The sequence below is a fragment of the Vipera berus genome, assembly GCF_964194415.1.
Source record: "Vipera berus genome assembly, chromosome: 17".
Lineage (NCBI taxonomy): Eukaryota > Metazoa > Chordata > Lepidosauria > Squamata > Viperidae > Vipera > Vipera berus.
The window spans coordinates 1,937,537-1,957,884 of record NC_138220.1 but is presented as its reverse complement, the minus strand read 5'-3'; the positions used below and the strand labels follow the sequence as shown (position 1 = coordinate 1,957,884).

Genomic DNA, 20,348 nt, shown 5'->3' with positions numbered 1-20,348 from the left:
TGCATTTAACTGGACTAGAATATTATCTGGTTTGGAACACTAATGGATTCCTGTTAATACAGGCAGCTTTCCTTATTGTAACTGAGGCTGTTTCAGTGTTTATGCTGAGTTAGGTTCTTGCCAGGTTTTGGACTACAACACCCCATCATCCTATGCCATTCATCCTGCTGGGTGGATCTGATGTGAGCTGGAGATCAGAGTTTCCTATTTAGCGCCGAGTGATCTAGAGATTGCCATTTAAAAAAACAAAACAATTTTTTTTGCGAGGCTAAGATGCCTTTCCTTTGGCATCCCCTTACAACACATGGCTTGTCCGGTCTCATTATTCGGAATGTGCGTAAATGGCAATCAGGCGTAATAATGCAGGAAATTAAAAAATAGGCTCCCACTGATGATCTGCTTTCAGACCAGGGTTTCCACGGCCAGTTGGGTATCCATCGATCTAAGCTGACGGAATTTGACACCTTTGCCAGAAATGGAAGGGCTTACTTCACTGATTGACAGCCCTTCTCCAAATTGCTCCAAAGGACTGGCTTGAAACTGCTTTCTCCCTAAAAGACAGGGTGAATGAATATAACAAGATGGTTGAGGCTTTCTAGAGAGTGGCAAGGCCTGGGGAGCCATTTCGCATTCTTCTCAAAGATACGTCGCATTCTTCCTTGGCATCTGATGCTCAGCTCATGAGTCAAGCTCTGCCAAGGGTGCCACAAAACGAACATAGACGTCGAGGCTGAAATTCCAATAATAGGGAGGATTGTCCAGGGTTCTAATTCTGGTTGTCCTTTACCCATCAGTTCTTGGGTTTGGCAAGAGCAACAATTTTTCACCACAAGCATAATTTGCACGCTGAGTCCTTCTCACTGCAAATGTGCCTACGGCATCTTGCAGGGAAGCACTGGGTTACACTCACACTATAACCATTGTGATGTAGGGGTGCTGGTGATGGACTAGGAGTAGGAAAACCAGATTCTAGTTAACTAGAGGACTTTGATCCAGCCTTTCTCTTACTCTGGTCTACCTTGCAAGGATGTTGTTATGGGGAAAAACGGGAGGAGGGAGTACTATGGCAATGCTGATGTATTAAATGTGTTCAGTGAATCCAATCAGCAACTAAGGCTTCTATAAAAGTAAATACTTCCTTTTTCTGTCTTCCAAAATGGGGCCTGTTTCATTCCTAACAGTCTTCAGATTTTAATTCAGAAATGTTGTGCCTGTCAGAAGTCTTAAGGAAAATGTTTTGGGCGAAACGTTTCACAGATCTTTACCTCTCCTTCCCCCCCCCCCCCAATAATTCAAAGAAGAGTTTTCAAGAAGGTGGGGAGAGCACCGGCTGTGCTGTTTGGCTTAGCTCAAGATCTGAATCCGCCAGTTGCAATATATAAGCCATGATTGATGGCTTGGCGTGATGTCTGAAAGGGTTAGAGGAAGTTTCCCTACAAAAGGGCAAATCAGCCCCTTGACCTCAGTTGGGGCAATGAGAAAATATTATACTGCTCCTTGTCAAGACTGCCTCTTCATCTGCTCAGACACTGAAGCCGGCTCATATGTCGTTAAACTACCTTTTGTATCATGCCTGGCTTCCTGAGTGCCTCACACCTCTTGTAAATTCTCAGACCATACACTCTCAGCAATTATAGATCTGCTATTGCCAAGATCAATCTACTGACACTTCTTTAAAAGGCTGCAAAATTTCCACTTGTCACTTTGCCCACCAGAAGCTGTTTGATACGCACGAGAAACAATTCAGTCTAGACTCCGTTTTCTACTTTCCCTTATGAAAACCCGGATGTTCTTGCCTTTTTTGGCTTTTGGCTATCTTTTAATTTAATGTAATGTTGTCAAACGCTGCAGATGTTGCTGGCCTTTTCATAGCCCCCCCCCCCCTCAGTATAAGTCTTTAGATTGGATCTATTGATAGTTATGACTGTTTCGGCGTCCTCATTCTGGATTTGGGCAGTTTATTAATAAATAAATAAAAAGAGGCCGAGGCATCGGGAAGAACTTCCTGATTGTATAGCCTGCTAGTTGGGCTGCCACAAGACGTAGGGAAGCCTCCTTTGCTACAGGTCTGATAATCTAGTGAGGATTAGTTATTTGCCAATTTGAACTCTTGGAAAGACATAATAAAAATAGTTTGTTTAAAAAAACAATAAATCGAGGGATAATGATCCTGTGAGCGCACTGGTGTATTTGTGTGTAACACGGCACTGGTGACGTCTTATTGTCGTGGCGAGATGGCAGCAAATAAATTTAATAAATAATGTTGAAGCATTGCTAACTGGCCACAAGATGTAAAATACACCATAGTGTTGTTGTTGTCTTGTTTTCTACCACTTGGTGGCTCCCTCACATTTGTTTAAAAGTTTTTGAATAGAGAGGGGGGGGGGGAAAGGCATATAAATATATGAAAGATTCTGGGATCTTTCTGTATTTGAACTTGAGACTGGAGGCAGGTAAGGCCAGGGGAGGAAAAAAAGACTTTTTTTTTTTTAGAGAACTATCTTCAATTACTTTGCAGATCCTACCATTACAAACCAAAATGACTGCAAATCGAGGAAACTTATGTCACGGAAATAGAGAACGCCGGACAATATATTTGTTCTTTCCTCCAAAAAGCTCGGGAAGGCAGGGAAAAACCCTTTCCTTCAGCATTTACTTGCTTCTCAGAACAATCCTGTGAAAGAGGTGTTGGCCAATTCCAGGATCAGAAGCGGGGGGAAAAAAAGAGACTGCCTCAGAAGCCTTTTTAACTTTGCTTTCTCTGCCCTTGAACATCATCTTAGGGCAAAGAGCAGAGGAAAAGCAATAATCCTGTTCACTTCTGAAAGTCTCTGTTCCTCTCGCCCCCCCCCACCCCCAAAGGTCACCAGGTCCCACGGCTCTTAAAAGGGGCCTGATCTCTCCGTATGGCTAACCAAACGGAGCTTTTCATCTGCAGAGGTAGCACAGGGTAGAAGATGGGCAGCCCACACCTCTGTGTGCTGCAGAGGCATTTGGTCCTCTGTTTTTTGGAAAATGGAAGAGAGATTTTTGGCAGCTGAACTGACCGTGTAGGATTTCAAGGCCAAGACCCAGCCCTCCTTTGGCTGAACACGCTGGGGGCCCACTGGGCAAAGCAGAGGTAGCTTCCCACGTGCTGAATATCGTGCTGAGTCTACCTGAGGACTCTCTTCCCATAAACCACGGCCTAAAGTGACCTAGTGCCCCATCTTCCGCGTCCAGCAGAATAAAGGGGGCACTGGCGCTGACAGGGTAATAGAGGACAAAACCCAATGATGAATCAGAAAAAGAACAGTCAATTAAAAAACCACCAGAGGAACAGAATTTCCCAAATGTTACTTATCCTGTTGGTTAGTTCTACCACATCATAATGAATGTAAGCTAACGCTGCCAACAGACATTCTTGGAGGATTGCTCACAGGGAGCTCTGTGTGTGTGTCTGTGTGTGTATGTGTGTGTGTGTGTGTGTGTAAGACAGAGAAAGATCTTATCCCAGTCTGTTCCCTAAATTTGAAGTCCGCAGGAGGGCAGGCAAGGGAGGACCCCCGGCAAGACTGTGCCCTAGACGTGGTGTTTCTCAACATTGGCAACTCTTAAGATATGTGGACTTCAACTCCCAGAATTCTCCAGCCAATGGGGAAAGCCGGCAGCGTAAACTGTATTTGACTCCATCAAGTGAAGGGAACCCACCACTTCTCGAGCTAAAATTTCCCAAGTCCCTCTTTAGAGCAGGGGTCCCCAACCCCCAGTCCGTGGACCGGCAGCGGGCCGCAACATGCCAGAAACCGGTCCGCGCAAACAAGCAAAGCCCCATCCGCAGGATGCAGCCAGTACATTGTTCCTTTTGGAAATTAGTGTTCATGTCGCTGGACAAACTTGAGGAACAGAGCGAGTCGGGCTCGTCTCACGCCCGGCTTGTTGGTTTAACTTCTTTGTAGGCTTAGCAGCTTGGACAGACTTCCTGTGGGATGTTTATTTAGAAATATATCTGGCATCTTTCTGATCCATTTGGTTGGAGGGATGGTCCTGAGTACATCAGTTTGAACATAATCCAGTGGTTTGGCAGGGAGAGAGAGTGCCTGGTTCAATCTAAAGCAGGTTTCTCAACCTGGGCAACTTTTAAGACGTGTGGACGTCAACTCCCAGAGTCCCTCTGTCAGTATGCTGGCTGGGGAATTCTGGGAGTTGAAGTCCACATGTCTTCAAAGTTGTCCAGGTTGAGAAACTCTGGTCTAAAGCATCTTTTATTCAAAGCACTGGGAGCAGATAACCAAGATCGTTCCCCTGGTGAAGACAAGGATAGAAAGGGAATCTAGAACTCTGTACTTTCTCTTTTCTCTCCTCTAAGAGTAATGCTCATAGCCTACCCCTCCTGTTGAGTTCCCCAAAGACCCTTGAGGTAGACTATGCTGGGCAGGGAAGGTTAGAACAAGTCTGAAGGTGACCAGGTTCGGGAGCATAAAGTTGGATGGATTATTAATAACCTGAGCTATAATACTGTTTGTTTGCCTTTAGCCTAGTTTATTTCATGAACCTAGCCCCTGGATCTTTCTCTACAATTAGTTTTGTTTCCTTAAACCACAGTTTAATAATAACTGGTTTGTTTTATTTATTTATTTATTTATTTTAAAGAAAAATTCTACTTCACCTGAAATGTAACTTTAATTATTGGGGCTTGTTCAACAAAGCAGAATCAAATCAACCAGGCCTTAGCGTAGTGCACAAACCAGCAATTTCTTACATTCCTGGTTTTCTGCTGAGCAGAATTTAAACAGCTTTTTCAAAGCCTTGCCTTTCCTTGCCGTGGCTGTTCCTTCAGCAGAACAAGTGGCAGGACATTCCTCTTCCATCCCCCCCCCCGCCCCCATTTTCTGACAACATTTCTCTCCTTGCAGGTGGGAAAGAACGCCCATAAGGTGACCCACCTGTTTTGGTGTTGTTAACAGGTGTCTCAAGCAGCAGGTCTTCCATTTTGGGGGGCGGGGGGGGGGGAAGAAAGACGCAATGTGGCACAGCCAAAATACACAAAGCAGCAGCAAATAGGAAAAACTGCTCCAGAGCATCTGCTAACGGAGAGTTGCACCGAAGCCAGCGAAGATCACAATAGTCTCAAGCAGAGGGACGGAGAGGTTGACAACCCCACTATTTTTAGGAGAACAGGCACCTGCTTCTGAATAAGGTCCCTGCTGTCTCCAGCTTCTGGGGTCTCAGGGAAGAACTGACGGTTGAAAAGCGAGGATGGAAATTGCAGAGCTGTAGCTTCAATACACAGGCAGGAGGCAGCCCGGGAGGAGAGACTTTAAACCTTTCCGTTTGCCCCCTGGTCTGCAAAATTTGGGGAAAGGTGAAGGTGTGACGGGTCGCCGCCAGTTAATGGCGTTTGTTTGTGCGCAGGATCAATCAGACAGAGCTGATGGAAATGATACGCTGTCGGGAGGCTTCCACCACGATGCAAAATTAATTGCAATAAGAGGTATAATAGCTGCTCGGCTAGAAACAGAAACACTATCAATTAAGCGAAAATTGCTTCCTCAAAGTTAAATACATGTTTCTTGCCTTTAATTTCACAACACCTTTTTCTTATTTATAAGCAAGACAGACTCCCAAGCAGGGTGCATTTCATATACATACATACATACATACATACATACATACATACATACATACATACATACATATATACGTGTGTGTGTGTGTGTATATATATATATATGTGTGTGTGTGTGTGTGTGTATATATGCACACACATATACATGTACATATAATATTTATAATATTTAATATAATATTTCACACACATCTACCCATTTTGCATCAGAAGCAGGAGAGAAAAAAATCAGCATAATTCCCCCAAATACAATACGATACAGCTGCCTCTCAATAAGGTAGCAGAGTAGTTTCCCATTCATGGCTCTTAATGCAGTTAGTTGTAAATATGTATTTATATCTCCATTTAAGGATTCAAAAGCTGAACTAACCAAGGCAGCTGGCCATCTTTCTTTTTTTAAGAAAAAAAATGATTACATATATTTGGAACAAAGGAAAATGGCTGCTTTAAGAAAAAATGGAAGAGAAAACTGGGTACAGAGGCATCTGTCTCCCATTTATTTCTGCCCAATCGGTAAGACTCCATGTCCTAATAGATCCACTAGATCCTAATGCATCCCATAGATTAGGGTCCAAGAGATCCTAATACATCCAGTGCATGTAATCAACAATTACTACATGCATTGGAAAGGAGATCTTCCCTTTTTGCAGGACCTACCCTCTGCGATAGGGTTTCTTCCCCCCCCCCATAATTGGGTCGCACCGTAATGATGTCCCCAAAATCTTTCACACTCAGACTGTTCTTCCGGGCCTTGGGATAGCCTGATTTTAAACCCCCATGGAGTTCTTTTTTAAAAAAACTTGTATGTTATTTTTCTTCCCCTTGTGGGTACACATGTTCTGATTTTCTATTTTACACTTTCCTCCTTTTGAAAGCATAAGCCATCTTGAGTGGTCCAGAGCTGGGCAGCTTCTAAATCGAATAAGTCAAATACAGGTGGTCCTCGGGTTACGGCCACCATTGAGCCCCAAATCTACGCCGTTAAGTGAAAGATTTGTTAGATGGCTTTGCCCCGTTTTATGACTTGTTCTTCCAAGGCGCTGCCACCGTCACAAACACAGACCCGTTGCCAAGCGCCTGAATTTCAATCACGTGCCCCGTGGGGATGCCGCAACCCTCGCAAGCGTGAAAAATGCTCCTAAGTCCTTTCTCTGCCCCCCCCCCCCCAGTGCAATTGTAACTTTGAATGGTCGCTCAATGAAGGGTTGTAAGTTACGTACCGGTATATAAAATCCTAAGAGCGGAATGGCAGTGGCGTGCTTGGATCAGACTTGTTTTGTGCGGATGGCAGCAGTAGGACCCTGGGTCCGGTTGCTTTGGCCAAGCGGCATGGGTCGGGTACTTAGAGTACAGAGAAGGGCCACAAAGATGATAACGGAGGGTTAAGGGAATTGGATATACATCTACCCTAACGGAGAGACGGATTAGGGGTGGCATGGTAGCTGTCTTCCAATATTTGGGGGGCTGTCCCAGAGAAGAGGGGCTCTGCCTCTTCTCCAAAGCCCCAGAGGGCAAGACAAGAAGCCACGGAGAGAGATCCAACTTAGGAGGCATTTCCTGACAGTGGGAACAGTTAATCAGTGGAACAGCCTGCCTCCCGCAGTTGTGGGTGCTCCAACGATGGAGATTGGACATCCGTTTGTCCAGGATGATATAAGGACCCCTGCCTTGGGCCACGGGTTGGACTAGAAGACCTCCAAGGTCCCTTCCAGCCCTCTGATTCTCTGTACTCGTTGAGCCCGTAATAGCTCCTGCTCCCACTGGGATTCTGTCCCAGCTTCAGATCTGTTCAGTCAGCCCTCTTTTGAGCTCTCCTCCTGCCCCGTGTCGCGCCTCTGGTTTTGTGCTCCGTGATTAGACAGTGTGTGTGTGTGTGTGTGTGTGTGTGCGCGCGCGTGGGGCTGGGGGGGGGAGAGAGAGAAACATGCTTTGGAGCCCATCCCCAAGTGGAGAGCAGCCTGCCCAGAGCCTTTGCTTGACCTTTAATTGGTGTTGGAAAAGAGCAGATGGAAAACCAAGGATTGATTGACTTTAATTGGAAATCCGCAGCGTGAGATTGCCAGCTACGGAAAGGTTGCGCCTGCTGCTGCATGGCGGATTCTTTCCCCCACCCACCCACCCACCCAGCCCGACTTCTTTTTTTTTCTGTCTGGAAAGTGAATGCCTAACACCCCACACACACACACACACACACCCTGTTCTCCCACCCTGCCCCAAGAGGTCTTTTGTGACCGGTTGTTTGTACGCTTGGCGCCCTTTCCCCCCACACGCGGGGAGCTTTTGACAGGAACGTCAGCCTTTGCAGACTTCTCCCTGCGTTAACATTGCTAAGCAACTTTTGGAAACATTTACACACACACACACACACTCTCTCTCTCCACCCCACACCCTTCTCGCCATCTGGAAAAAGAAGAACTTGGTCTAAGGCAGGCAACTGGGCGGTGGCGGGGGGAGTTGGATTAACAGAAAAGGGAGCCACGTTCTATGCCGGGGAGCAGCCAGTGATTCAACGAATATATAAATGTGAGAAGGAGCGCAAAGCCAGCTCATTTTTATTTTATTTTATTTTATTTTATTTGTTTTTTGCCAAAGGGTGATGCAAATGCTTATGACGAAAAGAAAAGCGGTGATGCGCCGGCTGGCTCTTTTCCCACAGGCAGTCTGTCGCTTATGGGTGCGCGTCCTCCAGTCCGACTGGCTGTTTCATGAGGATGCAAACGCTCTGTGGATTGAGATGCAAGTCCCCAGGGCCTGTCCCCCGTCCTGGCCAGCATTCCCGCTTGTCTTCTCATTCCAGGGATTGCCTGTTGAAGGAGGCCTTAAGCCTGTCTTGGACTACACTTCCCCTTGTCCCCAGCCAGAAATCCTGCCCAACAAGCCATCCAACTTTGTGAGGCTGTGGCAGCGGTCCGGCTCAAGAGGTTGCGAGGTTGTCTGGGCAAGCTGGCTTGCATTTGTGACGGGAAAACCAGTTTCTGAGTGGAAGGGATGTGTCTTATTCCTGCCCTGGGTCTATTTCCTGTCGGATGAAAGCAGCTTACGCTGATCTGGGTTCCCAGATTCGGCCTGATTCTTGAATGAGGATTCTCCTCCAGGATATTGACTCTTAAACTAGCCAAACAGCTTGAGTCCACCCGACTCTTTGCCAGGCAGCAAAGGAGAACGCTTACCAAGATTAGCAATGCTTGGGGCCTCCTCTGCTTTGTCAGGTTTTTAACTCAGGGCATGCCCATAGGCGGAAACTAACGAACCAGCGAAAGGTAGCGACTTAATACCAGCATTGCTCAACCTTTTTTTTTTGCCTGTGGCCTCCTCCTGACCTTGTTTGTCTCCTGTGTGAAGGTCCGCATTGCGAGATAGGAGTCTGGAACAATGACATTTACGGTGCAGCATCTGCATGATAGCACTGGCAGCATAATGCAACTCATTTGTGAAGGGTCCTTGGTGCTCTCTGAGCTTGCTGCTTTTCTTGCAGATGTTTCATAGAGAATATCATCAGTGCTAACCACTGGCAGATGTCGAGACTCTAGAAAGGGTACAGAGAAGAGCAACAAAGATGATTGGGGGACTGGAGGCTAAAACATATCGGGAACGGTTGCTGGAATTGGGTATGTGTAGTTTAACGAAGAGAAGGGCGAGGGGTGACATGATTGCAGTGTTCCAATATCTCAGGGGCGGCCCCAAAGAAGAGGGAGTCAAGCTATTCTCCAAAGCACCTGAAAGCAGGACAAGAAGCAACGGATGGAAACTAGTGAAGGAGAGAAGCAACCTAGAACTAAGGAGAAACTTCCGGACAGTGAGAACAATTAACCAGTGGAACAAGCTGCCTCCAGAGGTGGTGAATGCTCCAACACTGGAGGCTTTTAAGAAGAGACTGGACAGCCATTTGTCTGAAATGGTATAGGGTTTCCTGCCTGAGCAGGGGGTTGGACTAGATGACCTCCAAGGTCCCTTCCAACTTATTATTATTATTAGTATTAGTATTAGTGCTAGCTACTACACACAAGCCCTGATGGTGTTACCTAGTTGGGTAATGAAATGTCTGTAAGGAAGCCACCCAGCTCAGAGAGCATCCAGGGCTCCTCACCTCAACCCTGAGCTACAAAGATTCTCCTTTATTAGTACAACTGAACCTATTTCCATTTCGTGTTTCTTAGCTGCTCATCTCCCACAGAGAGAGGCTCTTTGCTTTTCTGCATCCCCCCCCCCTCAGCATTAATGAGTGTGGCCTGACAGGAACACGTTAGCCTTTCCCTCCTGAGTTCCCAGGACCTTCAGAGGAGGCGAGGTGGTGCGTAGTATACATGCACACGTGTTTGCAGACTGGCGCGCAGGGACCTTATTTCCTTGGGAAGAGGGACGGGGAAAAGCAGAAGGATCCCAGTTGCTGAATCTTCCCCCAGCGCCTGCTTTTCAATGGCTTGGGCAGCTGCTCCCATTTCTTCCCCCCCCCCCCCACACACACACGTTTCCTCCCCTCCCCCTATTTTGGGAGACAACTTGTTGTGAGTGTAAAGAAGAGCAAGTGGCAGAATTTGAGTCTTTTGGATCCATCTGGGATTTGCTGGCAGCCTGGATAAATTTAGAGTCATAGTAGCACTTTGTACCACACGAGAGCCACCCTCCCGTCAGCCGTCAGCGCCTGGATCCCGGCTGTCGCACTCAGGCGCCCACGCATGCGCCAGCCCGCCCCGTCAGTCTTGAATTGCCACGTGCAGCCGAAGCAGAGAACCAGGGGGCTTGCGTGCCTCTTCTGACTTGTGAAATGACTCACCCGCGGGAGGCAGAGAGGGAGTCGCCTCCCACGCTCCGGTTTTCCTAGCGCTTGCCTGCTGTGGGTGCCATTCGGGCCGCGTGGGCTGTCACACACGGGCCTGTGGTTGTCTTTCCTCCCTCGACCTTTGCAGCCGGCAGCAGCCCGGCCTTGGGTCATCTGAAGTTATCAAGGGTCATAATCTCCGAGGACAAGCTCCGGATCCGGCCACCACATTCCAGGTGCCGACTGCAGCCAAAGCAGACCATCCCTCAATGCTGCCCCTTCCCCTTTGGAGCCCAGAAACCAGGTTCTCCCCAAATGTGTCCCTCTTCACTGCCGTACCACAGTGACAGCATCATCCTGGGTGATTCTTTGGGTGGCCGTTCCCCCCCCCCCCCCCGCCGCCTGCTTCCTCACCTGCTTTTCCCACTGGAAGATTTTCACAGTTCTTTGAGAAGCAGCCTTCTAAACAGATCCAACCCGCCCCTCTCCCGGCCTTTCCTTAAGCCACCCACTTGGACATGTTTGGCCTAATCCTTTTCTGTTTTTTTTCCTAGAGTCACCATCCAAATTGGAAAACCAATGCTCGCTTTCTTTCTTTCGTTCGTTCGTTTGTTCTCTTTCATTCATTCATTCATTCCTCCTCCCCCCCCTTTATCTGTTTGAAGGGACAATGGAGAAATGATATGTTCAATGGACAAGGCTGCATGGTCCATTGTTCGGGCGTCATCTACGATGGCCTCTGGCATAACGGCTCTCCTATGGGTAAGTGCTCGGGGATTGATGCCGTTTGGTTCATAATGATACACACCCCCCCGGAATAATGCCCTGCCTGTCGTTTCATTGATTTGATTAGTGTCGGCCTCAACTCTGTTCTCCAAACCTGTCAGGCCAAAGAGTTTAAAAGCAGCGGCGAACCCAGGATGGGGGTGGGGAGTTCTCTAGTCTGGGGAGAGGAAGCTATTTGCAGCACAACTCTGAAGCTCCAGTTGAAAGGCTGTGGGGGGGGATGGCGGGGGGGGGCAGTCCTCTTTTCACACATCATCCCCGTTCGCGCTTTGGGAAAATAAGGAAATTTTAGGAAAATTACCAGGAGTTTGTGGAATCCCTTTGGTGAGCAGTAGTGTTGCATAGATAGATAGATAGATAGATAGATAGATAGATAGATAGATAGATAGATAGATAGATAGATAGATAGATAGATAGATAGATAGATAGATAATAGATAGATAGATAGATAGATAGATAGATAGATAGATAGATAGATAGATAGATAGATAGATAGATAGATAGATAGATAGATGATAGATAGATAAGGTAGGCAGGCAGGCAGGAAGACAGACCGACAGACCGACAGACAGACATTTAAACATCCTAGCTTGAACTTGTCTTTTCAGGAGTGGTAACCATCAAGGTCTGTTGAACATTTGCAGGACAGGCAAAGGCGATGGTGATTACAGGACCAGAAGTGATTGACGCAGGTCCAGGATCGATTCTTACTTTTCACGTCCAGCTGCAGACTGATGAAGGAGAGATTGCTAAAAGTAAGAATGCTTTTTTTGGAAGCTTTGCGGCACTCCATAAAATAATGTCTCGGGCTGACCAGAAAAATAGCCCTTTTCATCTCATAGAGTTAATACCCAGTGTCTTTGGGCTTGGCTTCTATTGCTAAGCAAGACAGCCGTGTCCCATTGGACAGCCTGTTTTGCCATGCTCAATGTTCTTGAGCGAATCAGGCGGTCGTTAAGTGAATCTGGGTTCCCATATTTGCTTGTCAGAAATTTTCTAAGAAGATTGCAGATGACGGTCCTGAGCTCCCAGTTGCCAAGTACCCCACGTGACCGTGGGGAGGCTGAAACGGTCATTAAGTGTGAAAACTGGTCACTTTTTTCACCACTGTCGTAACTCTGAACCGTCAGTACAGGTGGTCCTCGGCCTACGATCGCAGTTCAACCCAAAATTTCTGTTGCTAGTGAGGCAGTCGTTAAATGATATTTTGCTCCACATTTGTTAAGTGCCTGCTGTGGAGCAGCAGATGAAATCATGGTTTCTCTTGCCTTGTTCTTTGATTTGTTAGGCGAAAAGGGCCGACTGCTGGAGATTGCAGCCAGGATTAGAAAGGCAGCCTTTCCAGAAGGCCACATAACCAGCTCCCACGGACTGCTTGAAGCCACCGAGAAACAAAGCTCTTTGTAAGTGGCACGGAGAAAGTTCCTGCGTGTCTCTTCCAGTTTGGCTTCTGGCACCTCCAGGACCGATCTCAGCCTTGTCGTGCTTAATCAGAGTTGGGCGACTATGACACGGGTGGTTAATTCAGCGAAGCCGTACGCCACGATTGACAAACCATCAATCCCCCTGGGTTCAGCTTAAAGCCAAGCCAAGCCGTATCTGAACCTCTGGCATCGGCTCGGAGTAGGTTGCCAGATCTCCTCAAACTGTGTTAAACGGCTGCCCCGTTGGTTTGAATTTGGTGTGGACCCCAACATTGTGGCTTAGCTTTTGTACGAACTAGGCTGCTGTCCCTTTGCCGTCAGCCCCCCCCTCCGCCCTCCTTAAAACCCACCATAGCTTTGCACAGCCTGGGCAACCCGGTGCCCGCGAGCCTCAGGGTGCTCTCGTATCTCCTGTCCAAGCCTACCTTTTAAAAAGGTCTTTAAAATTAAAATAATTAAACAACTGGATCGTTGCCAAGCGGTGCACTGTTCTCTGGCAATATCTGTTTCCAGGAATGTTTCCTGGCGGGTGGCTAGAAACCGCGCTCGGGGTGATGGATATTTTATGAATAGAAACTTCTCCCTTGGCAGCTCTTTGGGACGGCCCTCACCCCATGCTTTCTAATTTCTGAATGTGCTCTCGGTCCAAAGGACTATCTAACCTTGGCTCAGCCGGCCCGTCTATCATCTGAGTCAGCTTGCAAATCGCTTCTGTGATCCAGAGCCACTTTGGGTTCGGGCCTCTGCCTCCGTCTCGGCTGAATTTGGGAATTACCTTCCCTGCTAGCCTGAAAACATGAAAACCCGCGCAGGCTCTAACACTGGAGAGAGGCGCTTTCGTGCTTGCTGAAAAAAACGCACAAGAGCCTGTTGTAAAAACCCTGAGGTTATTCTCCAAGGCAGGACAAGAAGCAACGGAGGGAAACCAATCGAGGAGAGAAGCAACCTAGAACTCAGGAGGAATTTCCTGAGCGTTAGAGCGATTGACCTCCAACCCTGGAGGTTTTTAAGAAGAGACTGGACAGCCAGTTGTCTGAAATGGTCTACTAGTGTCTCCTGCTTGAGCAGGGGGTTGGACTAGAAGACCTCCAGGCTCCCTTCCGGCTCTGTTATTCTATTATTCTGTTAAGGCATGAAGTAGAAGGCCCAGCCAGAACGACGGGAATGGTATTTTTATGGGGAATTTAACAAGGTTCTCACAACTCTTCCTCTTGTCTGTTGGTCTGTCCGTCTTTCTGTCAAGTTTAGGGACTGTCCTCCTACTTTGCACGTGTCTTCCTTCTGGAGAACAGTCTCCTGAGAAAACCCTCCCTCTGTGTAGAACTTGGCGTTTGCGGCTTGCCACCGTGACGTCTGCGCCCAAGTCAAGTCTTGCTTCTCTTTTCTTTGGGCAGGAAGTTTGGGAGTCCTGGCTACCCTTTGATGACTGCCATGTCTGCAAGCCAATCCCAGCCAGACGTTCACCCAGTTGTCAGCAAATCAGGACATGCCGGGCCTGAAGGGGTAACCTCCCACGAGAAAAAGCCAGGACTTGAATCAATGGATAGTAAGTAGCAACGATGATGTTGGCTTTGGAGTAGCGCCTACCTTTGCGCAAGGTTAGCAACAAGTTGGGAAAGACCTCTGCGGTGCCTTTTGTACGCTAATCGACGACTGTGAGAAGGTTTGAAGGGTGCCTGCGAGGTTTGCCCTGGCATCCTTCAGAAGAAATTGGGACAGTTGGTTTCCAAAACCTGGGGGGGGGGGGAAACATCTATTAAATAGCTTTGGTGTGTGTGTGTGTGTGTGTGTTGGGGGGAGAGTTCTTGGATCAGCCCAAGCCTGCTTTTGAGATGGAGAGAGGTGCTCAGCAGTTGCATTTCAGCAGCTCTTTTGCCAAGCAACGATGCCCAGGAGAGAGAGAGGGAATGAAAACCACTTAGGGCAGAAAGGTGGTGTCACTTGGCCGCTTGACACTTGAGTTGTACGGCATGACAGCTTGTAGGCCCAGCCCTGCCCTGTTTTGGCAGCTCCTAAGCTTTGCGTCACTCAAACTCTGCCACGGCCTGCTTCCTTGCCCCCGAAGGAGGCAGCCAGTTAGTAGGGATTTTGAAAAAACAGCTCGCTTTGCTTTCTCACCCGCTGGTCAAGTTGGTCTCCCCCTCGTACGAGCCTCTCTTCCTTCCCCTCCACCTACTCAAGAGTTGCGTCTCAGGGTTTATTATAATCCCAGTGAGTCAAAACTGCCAACTTATCTTTTTGTATAAATATACATTCACTACCTATATTGTTATTTTGGCTTCCTCTAAAGGGTTGTGCTGACAAATGAGCTGACATTTTTCCTTTGTAAATACTCGGGTATTATTTTACGGGCCAGTTATTTCTGAAATTATTCATGGAAACCCGAACATTGAGAACTTGGGAGTTGAATCCGAGTTTAATCACTCTGGTTTATTGTGAGCCATAACATTCAATCCGCCCATATTACTTGATACATTGTAAATACATGATTTGAATCTTAATTTGCTCGGCTCACTGGACAAATTAGGGAGAAGCTGAGCGGTTGTAAAAACAACCTCCATATTGGGGCTCAGCAGAGTTTATTTTGATAGCCCCGACGTACGCAAAATACATACTTTGTTTGTCCTTTTTGCCATTTCTGTTTTGGTCGTATTAAATTTGTTTCTACTCTCCAAGCAAAATAAATGTTTGTAAGGCCCTTATTTAACACCTGACCTCCCGCTTTAAGTTACCAGAAGATTTAGAATAGTAAATAAATAGGCCGTTTTTGGAGTTTTCCCTTCAGGAGGGTGTCCGTTGTAATATTCCTGATTTTGAACGGAAAGATATTGGGAGAAAAATAGGTTGAGGCAAGCCAGAGGGGGTCAGATTCCCTTATCCAGCTGGTACAAGTAAATAACATTTGGGGAACAGAGGGCCTGTAATGAATACGCCAGAGCCAGTCTCTTGTAGTGGCGAAGTAGCTGGACCAGAAACAGGGAGAGTTATAGTCCTTCTTGAGGCATGAAAGCCAACAAGGTGACTTTGGGACAGTCGTACTCTCTTCAGTCCAACCCACCTCACAGGGCTGTTGTTGTTTCGGGGGGAAACAGGAGGAGGGAGCATTAACTATATCAGTAAGATCATATATAAATATAATAACAGTTATAATTCTAACAACTCCAACATTTTCAACGAATATTGTGGTCCCGATAACATGTGAAGAGCATCAGGTTGAAGAAGGTGATCATTCTGATGCTAGAATTAGACTTTGATTAGCTGGTAAAATCTTTTAGCAATTCCTCCCTCCCTCCCTCCGTTTCTTTCTTTCTTTCTCCCTCCACCCACCCACCCACCCACCCATCCATCCGTTCTTTTTCCAGCAAGGTTTTGTGGCTGGCTGTTTGAGCAAAAGGTTGGCCCAGCATCAAAACACCTCAGGAATAACTTCTGCTGATGGGTAAATTACGAGGTCCTGGAGGCTTTTGTTCACCCTGTTCTTTTAACATGGCAGTAATAACCCCAGTGATGGAAACGTACCCAGCCCTATGAACTATTGATGAACTGCCAGCAAAATGGAATTCTGAAAGGTTCTGAGCGCAGGGCATTTTTTTTTTCCTTTCAGAAATGGATGCGCTCGACTTTTCTGGTTTTAAAGCAGTAATGACATCTGAAGCTGGATTATAAGTCACTTCAGGGGAAGCTCCCCCTTTCCCCCCTCCGTGCTTGTTTGTTTCACCTTGTACTGCGGAGGGGGGGGGAGATTTCCAAACAACACACAAGATGTACAGAATAAAAGGTATTATATGTTTCTCCGGAGAACACAGCGTACTGCAGTCGCCTGGTCCTCCCCTCTGTATTTTTCGTTAGCATCTTCGTAATCCCAAGAGAGAGAGAAAAGGCCCAAGGCCACTCATTGTTTAATTTAGTTTACGCCATCATCCTTACCCAGGAGGATTGTTCCGGCAGTTGGCTCCAGTTTGGACTGAAATACCAATCCAGCTGGGATACACCAGTATACATCATTTGTGCCTGGTGTTGTGGGATTGAAAGGGCAGTGACAACTACTTCAATTCTGGGTTCCTTGTAGACCAGACTAGATGATGCCTACAGGGCCCAGTCATCCAGCCATCACATCCCCTCAGCTGCCCGAGTGCTTGCTTCTGGCCAGCTACGTCGACACATTTGCAAGTTACTAAGAGTAGCATGGTTCTGTTTTATCACTTCCTTGTAAAACTACCCAGAGCCTTACGGAGTTGGGAAGCCTCTAAATTGATCAAATAAATTAGCATTTCTCAACCCTGGCAACTTGAAGATGTGTGGACTCCCAACTCCCAGGATTCCCCGTGTGAAGAACAACTGCAGGAACTGGGTATGTCTCGTTTAATGAAAGGAAGGACTAGGGGGTGACAGGATAGCAGTCTTCCAATATCTCAGGGGCTGCCCCAAAGAAGAGGGAGTCAAGCTATTCTCCAAAGCGCCTGAAGGCAGGACAAGAAGCAAAGGATGGACACTCATCAAGGAGAGAAGCAACCTAGAATATAAGGAGAAACTTCCTGACTGCAAGAACAATTAACCAGCGGAACGGCTTGTCTTCAGAAGTTCTGGGTGCTCCAACACTGGAAGTTTTCGAGAAGAGATTAGACAGCCATTGGTCTGAAATGGTATAATGTCTCCTGTTTGGGCAGGGGGTTGGACTAGATGATCTCCAAGGTCCCTTCCAACACTTATTCTTTTAAGAGATGGGCGTGCACTTCTCTTTTGTCTTTTAGTCGCCAGAGACTTCCTTGCACAGCGCCCAAAGTGAAAACAAAAGTCTTGTATCAGGTTGTCTCCTTCACAGGTTTCTGTCCAAAAGACAAGCGAAGATGCCCAAAAATCTGCATTGAATAGAAAATAGCTTTAATAAGAGAACAAGATTTGCAATAAATAAGAGAACAATAGGTTGAATAAGGAAACCCAAGCTACAGGATTAGCTTCACTGGGCATCTAGGTGCCATGCAAGGCTTCAGCCCATGCTGGGTATAAAATCTCAAATTTCCCAGAATTCCTGCATCCTTTCTTATCAACTCTAACCACTGAGCAACTTTAAGCAAAGCTCCTTAACGTCTGGACTCCAAGCAACAATAGGGACGTATTTGGCTTAGCCTGACATTGCTCCTGTGGAATGAGGCGCGTGTTCCGTGAAGGCTGATTTCCCCGTGCGGTCCTTGTGTTTTGCAAAGCAAAAGTGCAACAACGCAGCCCGTTTCCAAGCACTGACAATAGCAACCTCGTGTTATGGGCCGCCCAGTTCCTCCTCATCCATCTGTTTTAAAGTTTACTTCGTATCATCGTGTTTTTCTGCCGCTTCAGCTCAAATGCTTCTCATTCTTTCGGACAGAAGTTGGCTCTTTCCTTACATGTCTTCAACCGGCTGAAATTTATGAGGTGGGGAAATAGGAGCTCACTGGGAATCGGGCCTTCCGAACGCGCCTCTTATTCCAAGTCCTCTTTTGAGCTGGATTTTGGTAGGTGATTTTTTAGAGACAAGCAGTTGGAGAAACGTTTCCAAAGGACACAAAGACGCTCCAGATGGTCCCTGAGTGACAGCAACCTTGATGATTTATTTGGTCCTCCTGTCTCCTTAAAGGTGAACGATGGGCTCCTTTACTCCTGCCAGAGATTGAAAAGTGACAGGAGAGCCAAGGTTTTTTTTGTTTTTTTCTCCCTAGCCTCCAACGGGGTAACCAGTGAGCTGTGCCAACCTAAAAACAGCTTCCAAAGTTTTAGAGGCCTTGAGCGGAGATGGTCCTCTACTTAACCGCAGTTCATTTAGTGACCATTTGAGGTGACAACGGCCCTGGGAAAAAGCGACGTGTGACCCAGAATGGATAAGTGCACAGTATGTTTATGGCCAGGCTGCAGTTTTAAAACAGTTGTCATCTCCCGGCTCATGTTCTTGTGCTGACGCTGGGCTGGGTTTCCCCAGCAGGCTCAACCGGGTCAAATTAAGAATAACCGGCAAGACTTGCACAATACTCGGAGCTTTGCAAGCTTTAACCTTCAGTTGGACTTTTGGGCAGCTCAGCCAGTTTGATTAGTAGTTGATGATTCAGTTTGTGCGGTGAACCCAGAAAGTAGGTGAGTTCAGGGACCCAACAAAACACACTCGGCAAATGGGACCTTAATGGCTGAGGCTGCACGTGGTGGATTTTCGTCTAGTCAGCCGAGCCCTGCCCTCTTGTTTGTGAAAGGGTTGTCATCAGTTCAAATCCACAGGATGTCCTCCCCAACAGCTCAGCCATTAGCAGACAGTCCCTGGAAATGGTCTCTCACAGAGAGCACCAGCAGGGTGAAACCCTTGCAGGAGCTACCCTGCCTAGGGTTGAGCCAGTCTAAAGAAGAGAAGAAACAGAGGAGACATAATAGCAGTTATTCCAGTATCTGAGGGGCTGCCCCAAAGAAGAGGAGAGGGTCAAATTATTCACCAAAGCACCAGAGGGCAGGGCAAGAAACAATGGTGGTAAACTTATCAAAGAGAGAAGCGACCTGGAATTAAGGAGAAACTTCCTGACAGTGAGGACGATTAACCAGTGGAACAGCTTGCCACCAGAAATCGTGGGTGCTCCATCCCTGGTGGTTTTTAAGAAGAGACTAGAGACAGTCACTTGTCTGAGACGGTATAGGTTCTCCTGCTTGAGCAGGGGGCTGGACTAGAAGACCTCCAAGGTCCCTTCCAGATTCTATTCTATTCTATTCTATTCTATTCTATTCTATTCTATTCTATTCTATTCTATTCTGTTCTGTTCTGTTCTGTTCTGTTCTGTTCTGTTCTGTTCTGTTCTGTTCTGTTCTAGGAGTCATCTGAGCATAGGTCTTTCATAGTCACAGCAACTTTGGCGGGCACTCCAGAATCTCATCCGATTCCCAATCCGTGTGGGAGTAAAGCAAGACTAGGCTCAAGATTTCGGAGCAGCGCCTCGGAGAGCCCATGAGCCCCAGCTGCAGTGCATCAAGGCTGCCGTGAGAACAAGGTGAAGACGAGGCAACGAGGCAACGTCAGGTCAACGGAGCACGTGCCAGGGACGCTGTGTTGGTCAGCGGCAAGACTTTTAAATCGTTGAGTGTCGGAGAACTCACTGAATTCCTGGGACTGCTGAGAAGAAACCAGCTGGGCAAAGCTTCGAAGGCCAGATGGGACATTTTTGGGTCCTTCTGTGGAGTCCTCAGTGGGGACCATGACAGGATCAGCTTCTGGTTGTGGAACGAGAACATCTGGATCACACACGTGCATGTGTACAACTTAGAACAGATGCTTTCCTTCCCAGTTTGGCCACTTGAACCTGGAAAAGCCTCTCGCCCACATTTGCATCCGATTTAATTTGTGGCCTGACTTAATGTTCCATCCCCTGCCTTTAATTTCATACGACTCTTTTGCAGTCGGAGGTCTGAAGCCCAGGCCGTTTTCATCACAGGTGGCCTTGTTGCATCAGAGTTTCGGTCTTTCTTTCTTTCTTTCTCTTTTTTTCCTGCCCGTCCATCTGCATTTCTTCTGTTTTTTCTCCTTAAGCCTGTTCGAGGGTTAAGAAGTTCAGCTTCCATCTGCGGTTCGCTTGGTGGTAACATTTATTTATGTCAGGGCAGCGTCATGCCGGGAAAACCTCTGTAGCAGACAGGCCATCTGCCCAAAGAGGAAGGGATGGAAGTTTCGGTCTCCACAAGGCCAGAGGCCTCGGTGGCTTTGTCCTTCCCTCGCTGATCTGTCTGAAGGGATTAAACCTGTTGAGGCCCAGCGTGGTTTTCACAACAC

The 20,348-nt window shown here is 47.3% G+C and overlaps 1 protein-coding gene across 1 annotated transcript in view; it reads left to right on the top strand.

The window, feature by feature from the left end:
• MORN1 (MORN repeat containing 1) overlaps nt 1-20,348 on the top strand; it is a 50,904-nt gene that overhangs the window by 6,166 nt on the left and 24,390 nt on the right. Inside the window, exons 7-10 of the mRNA XM_081341415.1 lie at nt 11,033-11,129; nt 11,798-11,908; nt 12,442-12,556; nt 13,972-14,123. Coding sequence (XP_081197541.1) covers nt 11,033-11,129; nt 11,798-11,908; nt 12,442-12,556; nt 13,972-14,123 — 475 coding nt within the window. The remainder of the gene's footprint in view (nt 1-11,032; nt 11,130-11,797; nt 11,909-12,441; nt 12,557-13,971; nt 14,124-20,348) is intronic.